At 53.6% G+C, this 13518-nt stretch overlaps 1 protein-coding gene across 1 annotated transcript in view; it reads right to left on the bottom strand.

The window, feature by feature from the left end:
• Nucleotides 1-13199, bottom strand: part of LOC121572496 (protein capicua homolog) — a 39157-nt gene extending 25958 nt beyond the window's left edge. Inside the window, exons 1-2 of the mRNA XM_045221912.1 lie at nucleotides 13041-13199; nucleotides 5916-9829 (exon numbers count right to left, since the gene is read on the bottom strand). Coding sequence (XP_045077847.1) covers nucleotides 5916-9672 — 3757 coding nt within the window. The 5' untranslated portion in view covers nucleotides 9673-9829; nucleotides 13041-13199. The remainder of the gene's footprint in view (nucleotides 1-5915; nucleotides 9830-13040) is intronic.
• Between the last annotated feature and the right edge of the window lie 319 nt (nucleotides 13200-13518).

The following is a 13518-nucleotide window of genomic DNA, read 5'->3' as shown; positions in this document are numbered from 1 at the left end:
TGAGGGAGACATAAATCGGATGGCTGGCGACATCGCTTCCCTTCTCCAGCTATTCAACCAGCAGCAACAACAGTTCCAACTGCAGCAACAACAGCTAGCCCAAGCCCTGCAATTACTCTCAAGCCCGGCTACTCCACCTGCACCCCCCCCTGGTCCTTTTGTTCCTGTACCACCGATACTCCTTCATCCCTCCGCTGGAGGTCCCAATGCTGCAGGCCCGGCAGTGCTGCCACCAGATCCCCACGCTCCTGAACCAAGGATTGGGAACCCGGAACGTTTTGATGGCAACCAGAAGCAAGTAAGACCATTCTTGAGCAGCTGCCGAATCCAGTTTGCACTACAGCCCAGGACTTTCTCAACAGAGGGAGCCAAGGTGGGGTATGTCATCACACATCTCACCGGTCGAGCTCGGTTGTGGGGAACGGCGGAATTCGACCGGCAAACCCCAGCCTGTGCCTCCTTCAGTGCCTTTGAGGAGGAGATGTTAAAGGTCTTTGACCTAGGCTCGCCAACAGCCGAAGCATCACAAGCTCTGCTCACCATCCGTCAGGGCAATCGGACAGTGGCAGACTTCTCCATTGACTTTCGTACCCTGGCCAGTCAAAGCTCGTTTAACCCAGAGGCACTGGTGCAAGCCTTCCTCCATAGCCTGGCGGACTATATCAAGGGACGAGCTTGTTTCCCATGACCCGCCCTCAACGCTTGATGCCGCCATTGACCTTGCCGTTCGCATTGACCGCCGTATACAGACCCGGAGGAGGGAGAAGGGCCGTCTCAGTCAACCTGCCATCCGTACTCGGGTCGATACCGCTTCTGTCCAGCCCCTGCCTGTCAAGTCCCATAGCCAACTCAATCAGCCTGAGGCCATGGAGATTGGCCGTGCCTCTCTGACTCCCGAGGAGCGTCGGGCGCCGTCTAAGCTCCAACCTTTGCCTCTACTGTGGTGGCGAGAATCACCGTGTCGCTACTTGTCCGGCAAAAGCCGCAGCTCACCAGGTGTAGGGGAGATCCGGGTGAGCTCAACAAGCCTTCAGTCTCCCTCCATCCGAAAGACCCTGCTTCATCTCCGCCTTCAGCTTTCTGACAAGACTCATACATTGGCCGCCCTTGTGGATTCCGGAGCCGAAGCAAACATCATGGACCCTGAGCTTGCACAGCAACTGGGCGTGAACCATCATCAACTGACACAACCCATTCCTGCACGAGCCCTGGATGGGCATCATCTTGGCACTGTCACTCATATCTCCGCCCCTGTGACAATCCTGCTGTCAGGAAACCACCAGGAGTCCATCCAGTTTCACCTCCTACACTCACCTGGCCAACCACTCATTCTTGGATACCCGTGGCTCCGTCAGCACAACCCCCACATCGACTGGGAGACAGGAACAGTCCGTGAGTGGGGAAGGAGTTGTCACCAGACCTGTTTAAGGGGGGCCACCCTGCCCGTTCACCGGGAAGGATCTAGCGCTACCTCCGACATATCCAATGTTCCGGCCTGTTACCACAGCCTGAAAGAGGTGTTCAACAAATCCAAGGCGACATCTCTACCCCCACACAGACCCTATGACTGCGCGATTGATCTCCTGCCTGGCACAGCACCTCCCAAGGGTCGTCTGTATTCACTGTCAGCCCCGGAAAGAAAGGCCATGGAGGACTACATTAATGACTCTCTTGCCTCCGGGATAATTAGACCGTCGTCTTCCCTCGCAGGAGCGGGATTCTTCTTTGTCGGCAAGAAGGACGGTTCTCTTCGTCCATGCATAGATTACCGGGGTCTGAACGACATCACGGTTAAGAATCGCTACCCACTGCCCTTACTTTCGTCTGCCTTCGAACTGCTGCAGGGAGCCACTGTATTCACTAAGCTGGACCTTCGCAATGCCTACCATCTGGTGCGGATGAGGGAGGGAGACGAATGGAAGACAGCGTTCAACACACCAACCGGCCACTATGAATATCTCGTCATGCCCTTCGGCCTCACCAATGCCCCAGCAGTTTTTCAAGCCCTAGTGAATGATATCCTCAGGGACATGCTAAATACGTTCGTATTTGTGTACCTTGACGATATTTTAATATTCTCAAAGACTCTGTCAGAACACACGCACCACGTCCGGTTGGTCCTGCGCCGCCTGCTGGAGAACTCTCTTTTCGTGAAGGCAGAGAAGTGCGAGTTCCATGCCAAGACCGTTTCATTCCTGGGGTATGTGGTGACCGAGGGCAGCATTCAGATGGATCTCACGAAGGTGTCGGCTGTCACTTCCTGGCCAGTTCCTGAGTCTCGGAAGAAGTTGCAACAGTTCCTGGGCTTTGCCAACTTTTATAGGAGATTCATCAGAAACTATAGCACAGTGGCTGCACCCCTCACGGCGCTAACCAGCACTAAACAACCGTACCAATGGACATCAGCTGCTGATAAGGCCTTCAATATCCTCAAGACATGTTTCACTTCTGCTCCCATCCTCCAGATGCCAGATGCAGCAAGGCAGTTTGTGGTGGAGGTAGATGCTTCGGACGTGGGAGTGGGTGCAGTGCTTTCTCAAAGAGCAGCTGAGGATGGCAAGATGCACCCCTGTGCCTTCTACTCCCGTCGGCTAACCCCTGCCGAATGCAACTACGACATTGGGAACCGCGAGCTGTTGGCTGTCAAGCTCGCCCTTGAAGAATGGCGGCACTGGTTAGAGGGGTCAAAGGAACCATTCGTAGTGTGGACAGACCACAAGAACCTGGAGTATATCCAAACAGCCAGGAGGCTGAACTCCCGTCAACAGCGGTGGTCTCTGTTCTTTACGCGCTTCAATTTCACGCTCTCCTACCGCCCGGGATCTCGCAACATCAAACCTGATGCTCTTTCCCGGATGTTTCAGAAGGACGAGACCACCGCCATGACAGCTCCCATTCTTCCCAGCCACTTGGTCGTAGCGGCCCTCACCTGGGAGATCGAGAAGCAGGTCATGGAGGCTCTTCGGGACCAGCCAGGTCCAAGCACCAGCGCCCCCAACCGTCTGTTTGTTCCAGCAAATCTCAGGTCACCTGTGATTCAGTGGGGGGCACGAATCCCGTCTGGCCTGTCATCCCGGCATCACTCGCACCCTTCATCTGGTCCGCCAGCGGTTCTGGTGGCGGGGGATGAGACGGGATGTCCGAGAATTCATCCGAGCTTGTCCCACTTGTAACCGAAACAAGACTCCCAACCAGCCTCCTGCTGGGTTGCTGCAACCCCTACTCATACCCAAGAGGCCCTGGTCCCACGTTTCACTGGACTTTGTTACGGGCCTTCCGCCCTCTGACGGACACACAGTCATCCTTACCATTGTTGACCGCTTTAGTAAGATGACCCACTTCGTGCCCCCTTCCCAAACTACCCTCTGCTAAAGAGACCTCCCAGGTGGTCCTGGAACATGTGTTTCGTATCCATGGCCTACCCCAGGATATAGTGTCAGACCGGGGCCCGCAATTCTCAGCAACCTTTTGGAAGGAGTTCTGTCATCTCCTTGGGGCCACCGCCAGCCTATCGTCTGGATTCCACCCGCAGTCAAACGGCCAGACTGAACGCATGAACCAGGAGCTGGAGAAGGCACTGAGGTGTGTGGCTTCCCAAAATCCCCGGGCCTGGGCTCAACACCTGCTCTGGGTGGAATATGCCCATAATTCACTCACCAGTTCCTCCACCGGGCTCTCCCCCTTTCAGTGTGTCTACGGGTATCAACCTCCACTGTTTGCCAGCCAGGAGGCGGATGCCACCTGTCCGTCTGCTCTTGCGTATGCCCGCCGCTGCCGCCGCACTTGGGCCCAGGCTCGCACTGTGCTCCTGAAGTCTGGAACCAGCTACGCCGTCGGTGCCAACCGACGGAGGACCCCAGCACCTACTTACCGGGTTGGTCAGAAGGTCTGGCTGTCTGCCCGGGATCTGCCGCTGCGGGTTGTATCACGAAAGCTGGCCCCTCGCTTCATTGGTCCTTTTCCTGTGCAGAAAGTCATCAGTCCAACGGCGGTCCGACTTCAGTTGCCCGCTTCCATGCGGGTCCACCCCACCTTCCACGTCTCCAAGGTCAAGCCGGTCCATGAAAGTCCCCTGGTCCCTGCAGCTCCGGCGCCACCTCCTCCGCGCCTCGTAGATGGCGGTCCTGTCTTCACCGTCCGGCGGCTGCTCCGCTCTAGGCGAAGGGGTAGGGGTCTCAGTACCTCGTTGATTGGGAGGGATATGGTCCAGAGGAGAGGACCTGGATCCCGGCCAGGAGGATAGTGGACCGGACCCCTTATCACTGACTTCCACCGACTACATCCTGATCAGCCTGCAATCCGTAGGGGCCGTCCAAGAGGGTTCCTAGCCGTCCGGCCCGCCCTGCTCCTGTCTCAGTGCCTGTCCTGTCTCCCCGACCGTGACCCTCCAGCTCCTTCTGAGGATGAGGAGATTCACTCGGACCGCTCGGAGGAGTTCTGACCCGCCGCCTGCTCCCCTCCACCCTCCCGGCATGATGTTGTTCTTGGGACTTCTGGGGCCGTCCCTTGGAGGGGGGTCCTGTCATGAGCACTCTCTCTCCCTGGTAGCAACATTAATTGCATTCAATTATCTTCCACTCTGCTCACCTTCCTCTCTCTACTCAGCCTAACTAGCTCCACCTGCCCTGCTCTGCTCTTGTTACCTGGCCAGCTGCACTGCATTTCCCACTCACCATCCTCACCTTGCCTCACTCTGTTCTAATTACTCTGCCAGCTGAACTGCATTTCCCCACTACCTCTCCCAGTATATCAAGCCCTGTTTTTCAGCCAAGCCCTGTCAGATCGTCTTCAAACCCGGACCAGTATCCTGCCTGTCTGCGCTCTGACTCCTGTTTGTGATACCGATCCTTTCTTGACTGCCTCCTTGTTCTACTGCCCCGTCTATCCCAACCTGCCTTCTGGACCTCGACTACTCTCCGATCTTCAGCCCCTCCGGTAACTCGTTTCTGCCTTCTGTCTCTCACCACGATATTTGCCCAGCCCTGATCTGTACTTCTGCCTGCCATTCATATTGCTGTTGTGTGTGTGTTCCCCCAGGTCTCCGACCACCAGATGAGCGTGCCCAGACGTTTCACCACCCTCAGCCCGATACGCCGCTCCATCACTGGGGAACACACACACTAAGCACTTGGACTGGACACCCCCGGACATTTGGTGACCCCCGGAGCACAGGTACCCACAGGAGGACCCTGAAAGACCCCTGACACCCCTGGGACTCCTCTTCCCGCCTGTAACCTTGAATAAAGAACTCTGAATTTGAACTTGCGCTCTTGGGTCCTCTTCTGTTCGTGACACTCTCCCCATTTCCCTTATCACTGACGTATGTTACCATGATGACTATATACCCCTAACCGCTATACACCCCTATATACTAACTCCTATATACTAACACTTTTATACTAACCCCTATACACCCCTATATACTAACCCCTATAAACCCATATATACTAACCCCTACAGTATATACTAACCCCATATACTAACCCCTATATACTAACCCCTATACACCCCTTTATACTAACCCCTATATACTATCCCCTATACACCCCTATATACTAACCCCTATTAACCCATATATACTAACCCCTACAGTATATACTAACCCCATATACTAACCCCTATATACTAAGCCCTATACACCCCTTTATACTAACCCCTATATACTAAGCCCTATACACCCCTTTATACTAACCCCTATATACTAACCCTTATACACCCCTCTATACTAACCCCTATATACTAACCCCTATACACCCCTTTATACTAACCCCTATATACTAACCCTTATACACCCCTTTATACTAACCCCTATATACTAACCCTTATACACCCCTCTATACTAACCCCTATATACTAAGCCCTATACACCCCTTTATACTAACCCCTATATACCCCTATAATGATTGATGTCTTACCTGTCCCAGGCCGTCCCATGATGATGTCCTTGCGGGGTGCAGGTTGAGGGGACTCAGCTGGTAGGATGAGGGGCAGCAGGGCAGTGGGCGAAGGGTGGCAGGCTACCGGCTGGGGCAGTGTCCCTTCAATGGTGTCCTGATGCCCACCGGGCTTCCTCTCCCACTCCCTACCGCCTGATCCAGAGCTGGAGAGGGCGGAGCCAGTAGAGGAGATGGAGGCGGAGCCACCACTGGGGGCTGGGCTGCAGTGGACAGGGCGTCCGGCGACGGCTGGGGTCAGGGACTGGGAGGAGGTTACAAGGACCAGGGTGGAGGCGTGGTTTCGCAGGAGGACCGCTCCATTGGTGGCGGCGCCGTTGATGGGCACGGGTGCTTGGAGGCCGGTGGCAAGGTGCAGGGGCTGGCTGTGCTCTCTGGAGGAGTGGCCCCCTCCTCCCCTCCTCCCTAGGGGTCCCTCGGTAAACTTGGCCAGGGGGACGTCAGGGTTCCGCACGATGACGGGGGAGTCTCGCAGGGGCACGATGCGGCGGGGGCTGGGGTCCTGGGGCAGTGGGGAGGGAGGGGTGGCGGACACCAGCATGGGCGGGGGGGTGGAGGCGGCGGAGGACGGGGGGCGGCTGGTAGCGCTCCGGGGCCGGGGGAAGGAGAGGGAGGAGGGGGTGGTGGGCTGGCTCTGAGGGGAGAGCACCCTGAAGGCGGCTGGCCTAAGGCCTATAGTCTCCCCTAACTGCTGGCCGGGCTTGGCGTAATCCTGGGCAGAGAGGGGCAGGGGCGGAGGATGGGCATCCAGTTTCCGCTTGCTGGGGCTCATGGGCACGGTGAAGGTGAGGTTGGTCTGGAAGGTGGGCAGGATGCCCGACAGGTGGCGCTCGCGGTCCGAGCCCGGCGTGCCCATCTTAGTGCCGCTCAGGTGGCGGTGGCGGCGAGGGGTGAGAGAAGACGGGGCCGTGATGGGGCTGAAGGTGGCCGGGCGGAAGCTGAGGAGCGGGGATGGCGAGGGCGACGGCGTGGGCGAGAAGGGCGACTGGTTGGAGATGGGAGAGAAAGAGGGAGTGCCCGAGCGGGAGCTGCTCAGAGACACCAGCATGGTGGCCGCCTCGCACTCATCAAAGTCGAAGCGTGATAGGTCCTGGGGCAGGAGCGAGGGCAGGACCAGGCGGGGGCGTGAATCCCCTCCCCTACTGCTCGCTTCGCTGCTGTCTCGCGACGTGTTGTCCCAGTCGAACTCCGAACTGGTCCGGCCGCCGCCCATCCTCAGGTCTGACGGGGTTAGGGTGCCCGTACTGCTGGCACCGCCACGGTCTCTGCCCCCTCCGCTGGCCTCCATCTCTTTAGTTCTCATGGAAAGATGACGTGAGCAGTAGCCTCTTCTCTGGGACTCCTTAGAGCAGCCCTCTCTGGAGCACAGCCTCCTCCACTGCTTGCCGTTGAACTTCTTGCGGATGCCCGTGGGGGTACACACCACGTCGCCCTTCTTGTACTTCTGCTGGGCTGCCGTGAGCGGGGTGCGGGAGCGCGACGAGAACGCCGAACCCGAACCTCCACCCCCTCCAGATGCACCGTGGGAGTTGGCGTTTGACGAGGGTGGCTTATCCAGGGAGCCGCGGGAGGACGAGGAGGGCAGAGGGGGGCGCAGAGGGGTGGCGATGACGGCTCCCCCCAGAGCTCCCGACTCCAGGCCCAGTAGCACTGTGGGGGAGGGAGGGGGGTGGGGGTTGAGGGCCAGGTGGGGGCCCACCAGCGGGGTGCCTCCGAGGCCCCGACCCACGGACAGGTGGGGGCTGAGGTAGCCCGGCTTAGAGAGTATGTGCCTGTGCTGGGACACCGCCAGGGCCTTGGCTGCCCCCCCCGTTGCCCCCATGGGCACCATGCTGAAGTGGGACACCTCTATGTCCTCCTCGGGGGTCAGGGGCATGAAATGGTGGTGCTGCTTGGCCCTCTCTCGGTTATCTCTCTCTTGTTTCCTCTGGAGCTCCCTCTCTCTCTCCACCAGGTCCTTCTCTCGCTCCCATTCTCTTCCGGGCACCAGACTCAGCACCGTGGCGGGAGTGACGGGGGAGCTGACAGTGGAGGAAGACGAGGAGGCGGGGGCCGTTCCAGGGTATGAAAGCCTCCCCAACACGGACCCAGGCACAGCTGCGCTGAGCCCCATCCCCTGGCTGAGGCGACACAGCTCCTGCTCCACCTCTATTTCGTCCCTGTCCCTGTCCTCTCTCTCTCTCTCCCTCTCTCTCCCTCTCTCAGCGGCAGCATTGCCCTCCTCTCGCCCCCCTCCGGAGGGTCCCAGGTCCAGGTCCCAGGGGGGCACCAGTAGGCGGAGGCTCTGACGGGACACCCACACAGCCGTCGGAGTGCCCACCCTGCCATCCCCCTCCTCATCCCCTGGGGGCGCTCTGTCCTCTAACAACACTCTATAGGGGTAGGACACAGCTGGGTGGGAGTCCACCTGGGTGACCAGGCCCTCTCGGTACCACTGGCGCTGGGCCTCTGTGGTGCCGCCGTCCTCGTTGCCTCCGAAGGGCACGCACACAGGGGTGCCGATGGGCACGGCCTGGGAGCCGGGCGGCGGGGCGTCCATGATGATGTCCACGGGCCCCTGGGCGCCCTCACGGAATGGGTAGCAGTACAGCTCCTTCTCGCCATTCAGCTGCACCTCCAGGCTGCCGTGCTCGCCGCTCACCTGCCGCACCACGCCCGCTCTGAACACTGAGTCCATGCTCTCCCTCCCCCCTCCTCTTCCGTTCTCCTCTTCCCCCTTTCCGCTCCTCCTCCTAGCCTGCCTGGCTAGCACCCGCTGGTTCTTTAGACCTTTGGCCAGGGCGTCGGCTAGCGCGTCAGACAGGCTCTGTGGGGTCGGAGTGTGTTGGGTGCTACGTTGCACCAGGGTCAGGGTGTGTGCTTCGGTGGTGGGGTTGGTGTGGTGAAGGTTGGGGCGGCGTGGCTCGCTCACGTCCAGGTCGTGTTCGCTGGCTGTGTCTGTAGAGGAGCAGCGGACAGGGCTGGGGGAGATGTCTCTGCCTCCCTCTGGGCCTCTCCTGTCTCTGTCCCCTGTGGGAGGGGGTCCAGGTGTGCTGTCCCTGTCCTGTGATGGAGCTATAGTGGTAGTGTAGTCCTCCGCTGGTCTCCTGGTCTGACTGTTGATGTCAGTAAGCGAACCGCCTTCACTCGCTGTCGACCCGGGCCCCGAAGATAAGCCTGACGACTGACTACCGGCGTTACTGCCACAGTGAGCACTACTGCTGTTCAGTGGGGGCGTGCTGGGGTTGCCATGGTTTCCGTGGTTGCTGGCGGCAGCAGCGGCGGCAGCACAGTGCTCAGAAGTGTACTTCTTCTTGGGGACGCGGGCCTTGAATGTGGCCGTCTTGCGGTTGGACGAGGGGTTGGGGCTGTTGGCAGCACTGGCGGCGCTGCTGCTGCTGTCTGTGCTGTGGGCATTCAGCGACTTGACGCTCCCCGGGCGGGAGTCCTCTGACTTCCCAGGGAGGGTCCCTGCTGCTGCGGCCGCTGTCTCTGGGAGCCGGGGCCCCTCTCTGTGGCCCTCCCTCTCTGGCGTAACCCTCGCCGTGAGTGTCACAGACTCTTCCTGAGAAGACTCTGCGTGAGATGAGGTTTGGGGTGAGGTCTGACTTTTGGGGGATCTGTCTCTGTTCTCGTCTGAGTCTCTTTTCTCCCCACTGTCCCCCGCCCCCCGTCTCTTCCCCCCTTTGGCCCGGGTCGACGGGGGCGAGCGCCTTCCTTGCTTTTTAATCGTCTTCATCTCTGCATTGGCTTTTTCTTTACAGTGGCTTATTTTTGCAGAGTTCAGATTCTCTGTTCCTCTCTCCCGCTACTTCCCTGCTCTTCCAGCCCCTCTCTTTCTCATCACGCCCTTCCCTCTTTCTGTTTCTCCAGCTCTTTCCACCTTATTCCAGACCCTGAAACAGAGCAGAACATAACAAGGACTGGATTATTCATGTGGTAAATGCATTGTGACATTATAAAAAGCACATTCACCGGACAAGGTAGCGGTGGGGTGGAGTGGTTGTCAGACCAAAACTGGGCACATTTTTTCAAAATAATCTCAAATATAGGCCTATTCTATAAACCATGTATTTTGTGTCCTTGGTAATACATTCATTATTGAATGATATATCACCCAACACAATAAATAATGGGTATTACTATTGTATTACAAATTCAGTTCACATGAGTGTACAAAACATTAGGAAAACCTGCTCTTTCCATGACATAGACTGACCAGGTGAATCCAGGTGAAACCTATGATCCCTTATGGATGTCACTTGTTAAATAAACTTCAATCAGTGTAGATGACGGTGAGGAGACAGGTTAAAGAAGGATTTTAAAACCTTGAGACAATTGAGACAATGATGTGTATGTGTGCCATTCAGAGGGTGAATAGGCAATACAAAATATATAAGTGCCTTTGAACGTGGTATGGTAGTAGGTGCCAGGCGCACCGATTTGAGTGTGTCAAGAACTGCAACGCTGCTGGGTTTTTCACACTCAACAGTCAACTTGATACCACTGTGGGAAGCGTTGGAGTCAACATGGAGTCAACATGCGCCAGCATCCCTGTGGAACGCTTTCGACACCTTGTAGAGTCCATGCCCCAACGAATTGAGGCTGTTCTGAGGGCAAAAGGGGTGTTCTTAATATTTTGTACACTCAGTATATAATACATACATTACATAATGTAACCTATATTACATATAATTATACACCTAACACTGTGTGAATAAAAAATTTAACCATAATGAAGCAATCTTGTATAGCATGTAAAGTAATATAACAATATAGCATAGCAGAATAGTGGCAGGCACATTTGGAAGTGCTTGTCCAGACAAGTCTGCACCCACACACACACACGCTGGTTTCTTGGCTAGGGCAGTGGAGGTGGGGGAATTCCTTCTTGTTCACTCGCATTTTTCTCATTCTCTCTCTCTCTTACTCAGGGGTTCTTTTCCCCTCTCTCTCACTCGGTGGTGACCTTTATCTATTCGTAGCTGAACCAATCCGCCCCTACAATCCACACTTCCTGTCATGGACCATTACCTAACTTCCTGCTACTTTATTACCCTCTCTCTTTAGCCCTCTCTTTCGCCTTAGATTTCATACCAACCACTCATTTAGAGGCCTTTTTCACTGCCAGGGAAAACATCCATGTTGTTGAATGCTGACCTATGTGGATGAAAGAAACTAACTGAAAACCAACAGGTTTGGTTTGGGTTTTCCATTGAAACAGGCAGTGTCAAGTGTTGTAGGCCTATCTTGCTTACATTATGGGTTGTTTTTTCCAGTACACACTTCCCATCGGCCTCAGTGTTTCAGACAACACCACACCGTGATTCAACAAAAAGCCTATCCTAAGCATGTTTGAGACATTACAACATGTCTGGGCCAAATTATGATATTAGGTTGTTACAATGTCATGTACGTCCACTAATTTAATACATTTAGCTCTACAGAACTCCAAGGTATCTACTTGTAATGAGAAACTACAGACCTGTATTGTTGTGACCACACTACATGTAAACTGCTGTTCGAAAACACACACAGTTACAACCCAGTATTATGCAAATTATATTCAGGAGACTTGAGATTGCATTCAAAGAACTGTCATCATAAAATAATTTGTTGCCTCACTTTTTTCAAGTTGGATGTGTGCACATTGTTTACTCAATAGTGCACACCAGCAAGTATATGGATGAGTGTCATAATGATAACAATTTCGAGAGAAGAAGGCACAACGCATTTCCATTCATCTGTATGAGCCTTATCCATTTGTCAATATTGCATCAATGTTCAATCTTGTGTTGATTCAATGTTCAATAAATGTTGCCATATCAACGCTGTATAAACCTAGCATTGCCATTTGTCACCATTGGAGAACTTGTTGTAATGTCCTATTAGAGCATAATGAAAATCAATATTAGCATAACGTCCCACTGGGCACAGACGTCAATTCAACGTCTATTCCACGTTGGTTCAACATCATTTCATTGAAATTACGAGAAAGCAACGTTAATTTAACAAGTGTGTGCCCAGTGTGAAGAAATGATACATCGACAGTTTCGATGCATCAATATATAACTATAAAACTATGATAACTGGTGGAGAATATGGTCCTATTGTGCAACTACTGGCTAATGCACAAATGTCACGTACTTAAAGTAGACTATAAAACAAACTTCAACCCTAAACTGACGTACTGTAAAATGCAAACGATTGCAAGAATGTGGTCACTGTTAGTTTTGCTGAATAGTACCGTACTGTATATGTGTGAAGCACTCTTATTGGTCATAGGGCTTTGCGATTACTATCAGTTTACTACACAACAGGGCGGTGAAGTCCAGTGACGCAGGCCAAACAACACAAGGCCGCTTAGAAAAATCTTCTTCGTGCAACATTTTAAAGGCCTATTATTACGATATATGGTGCTGTGGAACAACTCATAAAAGGGTATTAAAAACAGAGAGTAAGTATGCTTACTTAAATCTAACAATATGTAATTACATCGCGCGACAGCAGCCAAAGTAATTATGTTGCAAATTCATTCGTGTGACAATTGTTGTAAAATGTTGACATTACTGGATGCAACTTAGAAACACATTTCCCGGCGAGTGCAAACTGCAACATTGTAAATTAAGTTACATTAAAAAGTAACAATTGTGGACACTACGTAGAAACGAGGCCCACAAGCCCAGGCGAAGGACAGATGCAAATAGACATTTTGTATAACGACTAGTAAGTAGCCCATGGAGAGATAATAATGCTAAAAACTCTATGTGGATGATTCAGATGGTTTCAAGGTTTCGCCTTCAATCGCAACGGAAGAAAAACACTTCTAGGAAGTCTCACTCTTATAATGGTAGTTATGGCGTTGAATATTTTCTTGGAGAAAAGTTTTAGGCTGACAATCCCCCCGCACCGCTCCCTTTTCAATGAAGTGTGGCATCCAATCCTCTCTTTACTTCTCTCCGCAGAGTATTATAAACTAGGAAAATATTATTTAATTAGTAGTTACAAAGGGTGCTTATTATAGACAACGTCTACAACGTAGCATCTCGACAAAGCAAAACAGGCTACTGCAGTGCTGCAGAAGAAAGATTTGTAGGTTTTACTCACCACCAAATTATTTTCAATGCAGAAATGTATCGAGTCAGTAACACAATTGATAGTAGGCCTAAAGTCGGAAATCCAGGGTTGACAATTAACGGAGTGTCATATTATCTTTCGTCTGTAAAGCAACTTAGAGGAAAAACTACTGCTCTGTACATTCTACACTACAGTCGCAAAATGGTGAATGAAGACCAAAGCCTTGACAACTAGTCCATGTAGCCAATCAGAGGACACAATTGAGTACAGTAGCCAGTAGATTTCATGAATCCAAGGAGCTACATGGCAGTGTCTAAATTTGATTGACACCGTGTTTAGTCGAATCGTGCTGTTGGAAAACACCAAACAGCTGTTTAGGACAGGGCTGCGGCATCCAATAGCGCTTTAGGGGAGGTCTGCTGACAGGGAGTAGGCGGGTGAATGGAAGAAAAATAACTATCCTCACCAATCTGCAGACGCATACAGCGGCACTGACAGCGGTTATAAT

This window comes from Coregonus clupeaformis, chromosome 8, assembly GCF_020615455.1.
Source record: "Coregonus clupeaformis isolate EN_2021a chromosome 8, ASM2061545v1, whole genome shotgun sequence".
NCBI lineage: Eukaryota > Metazoa > Chordata > Actinopteri > Salmoniformes > Salmonidae > Coregonus > Coregonus clupeaformis.
Note: the sequence above shows the minus strand (reverse complement) of the source record. Positions and strands in the feature narration are given on the sequence as shown.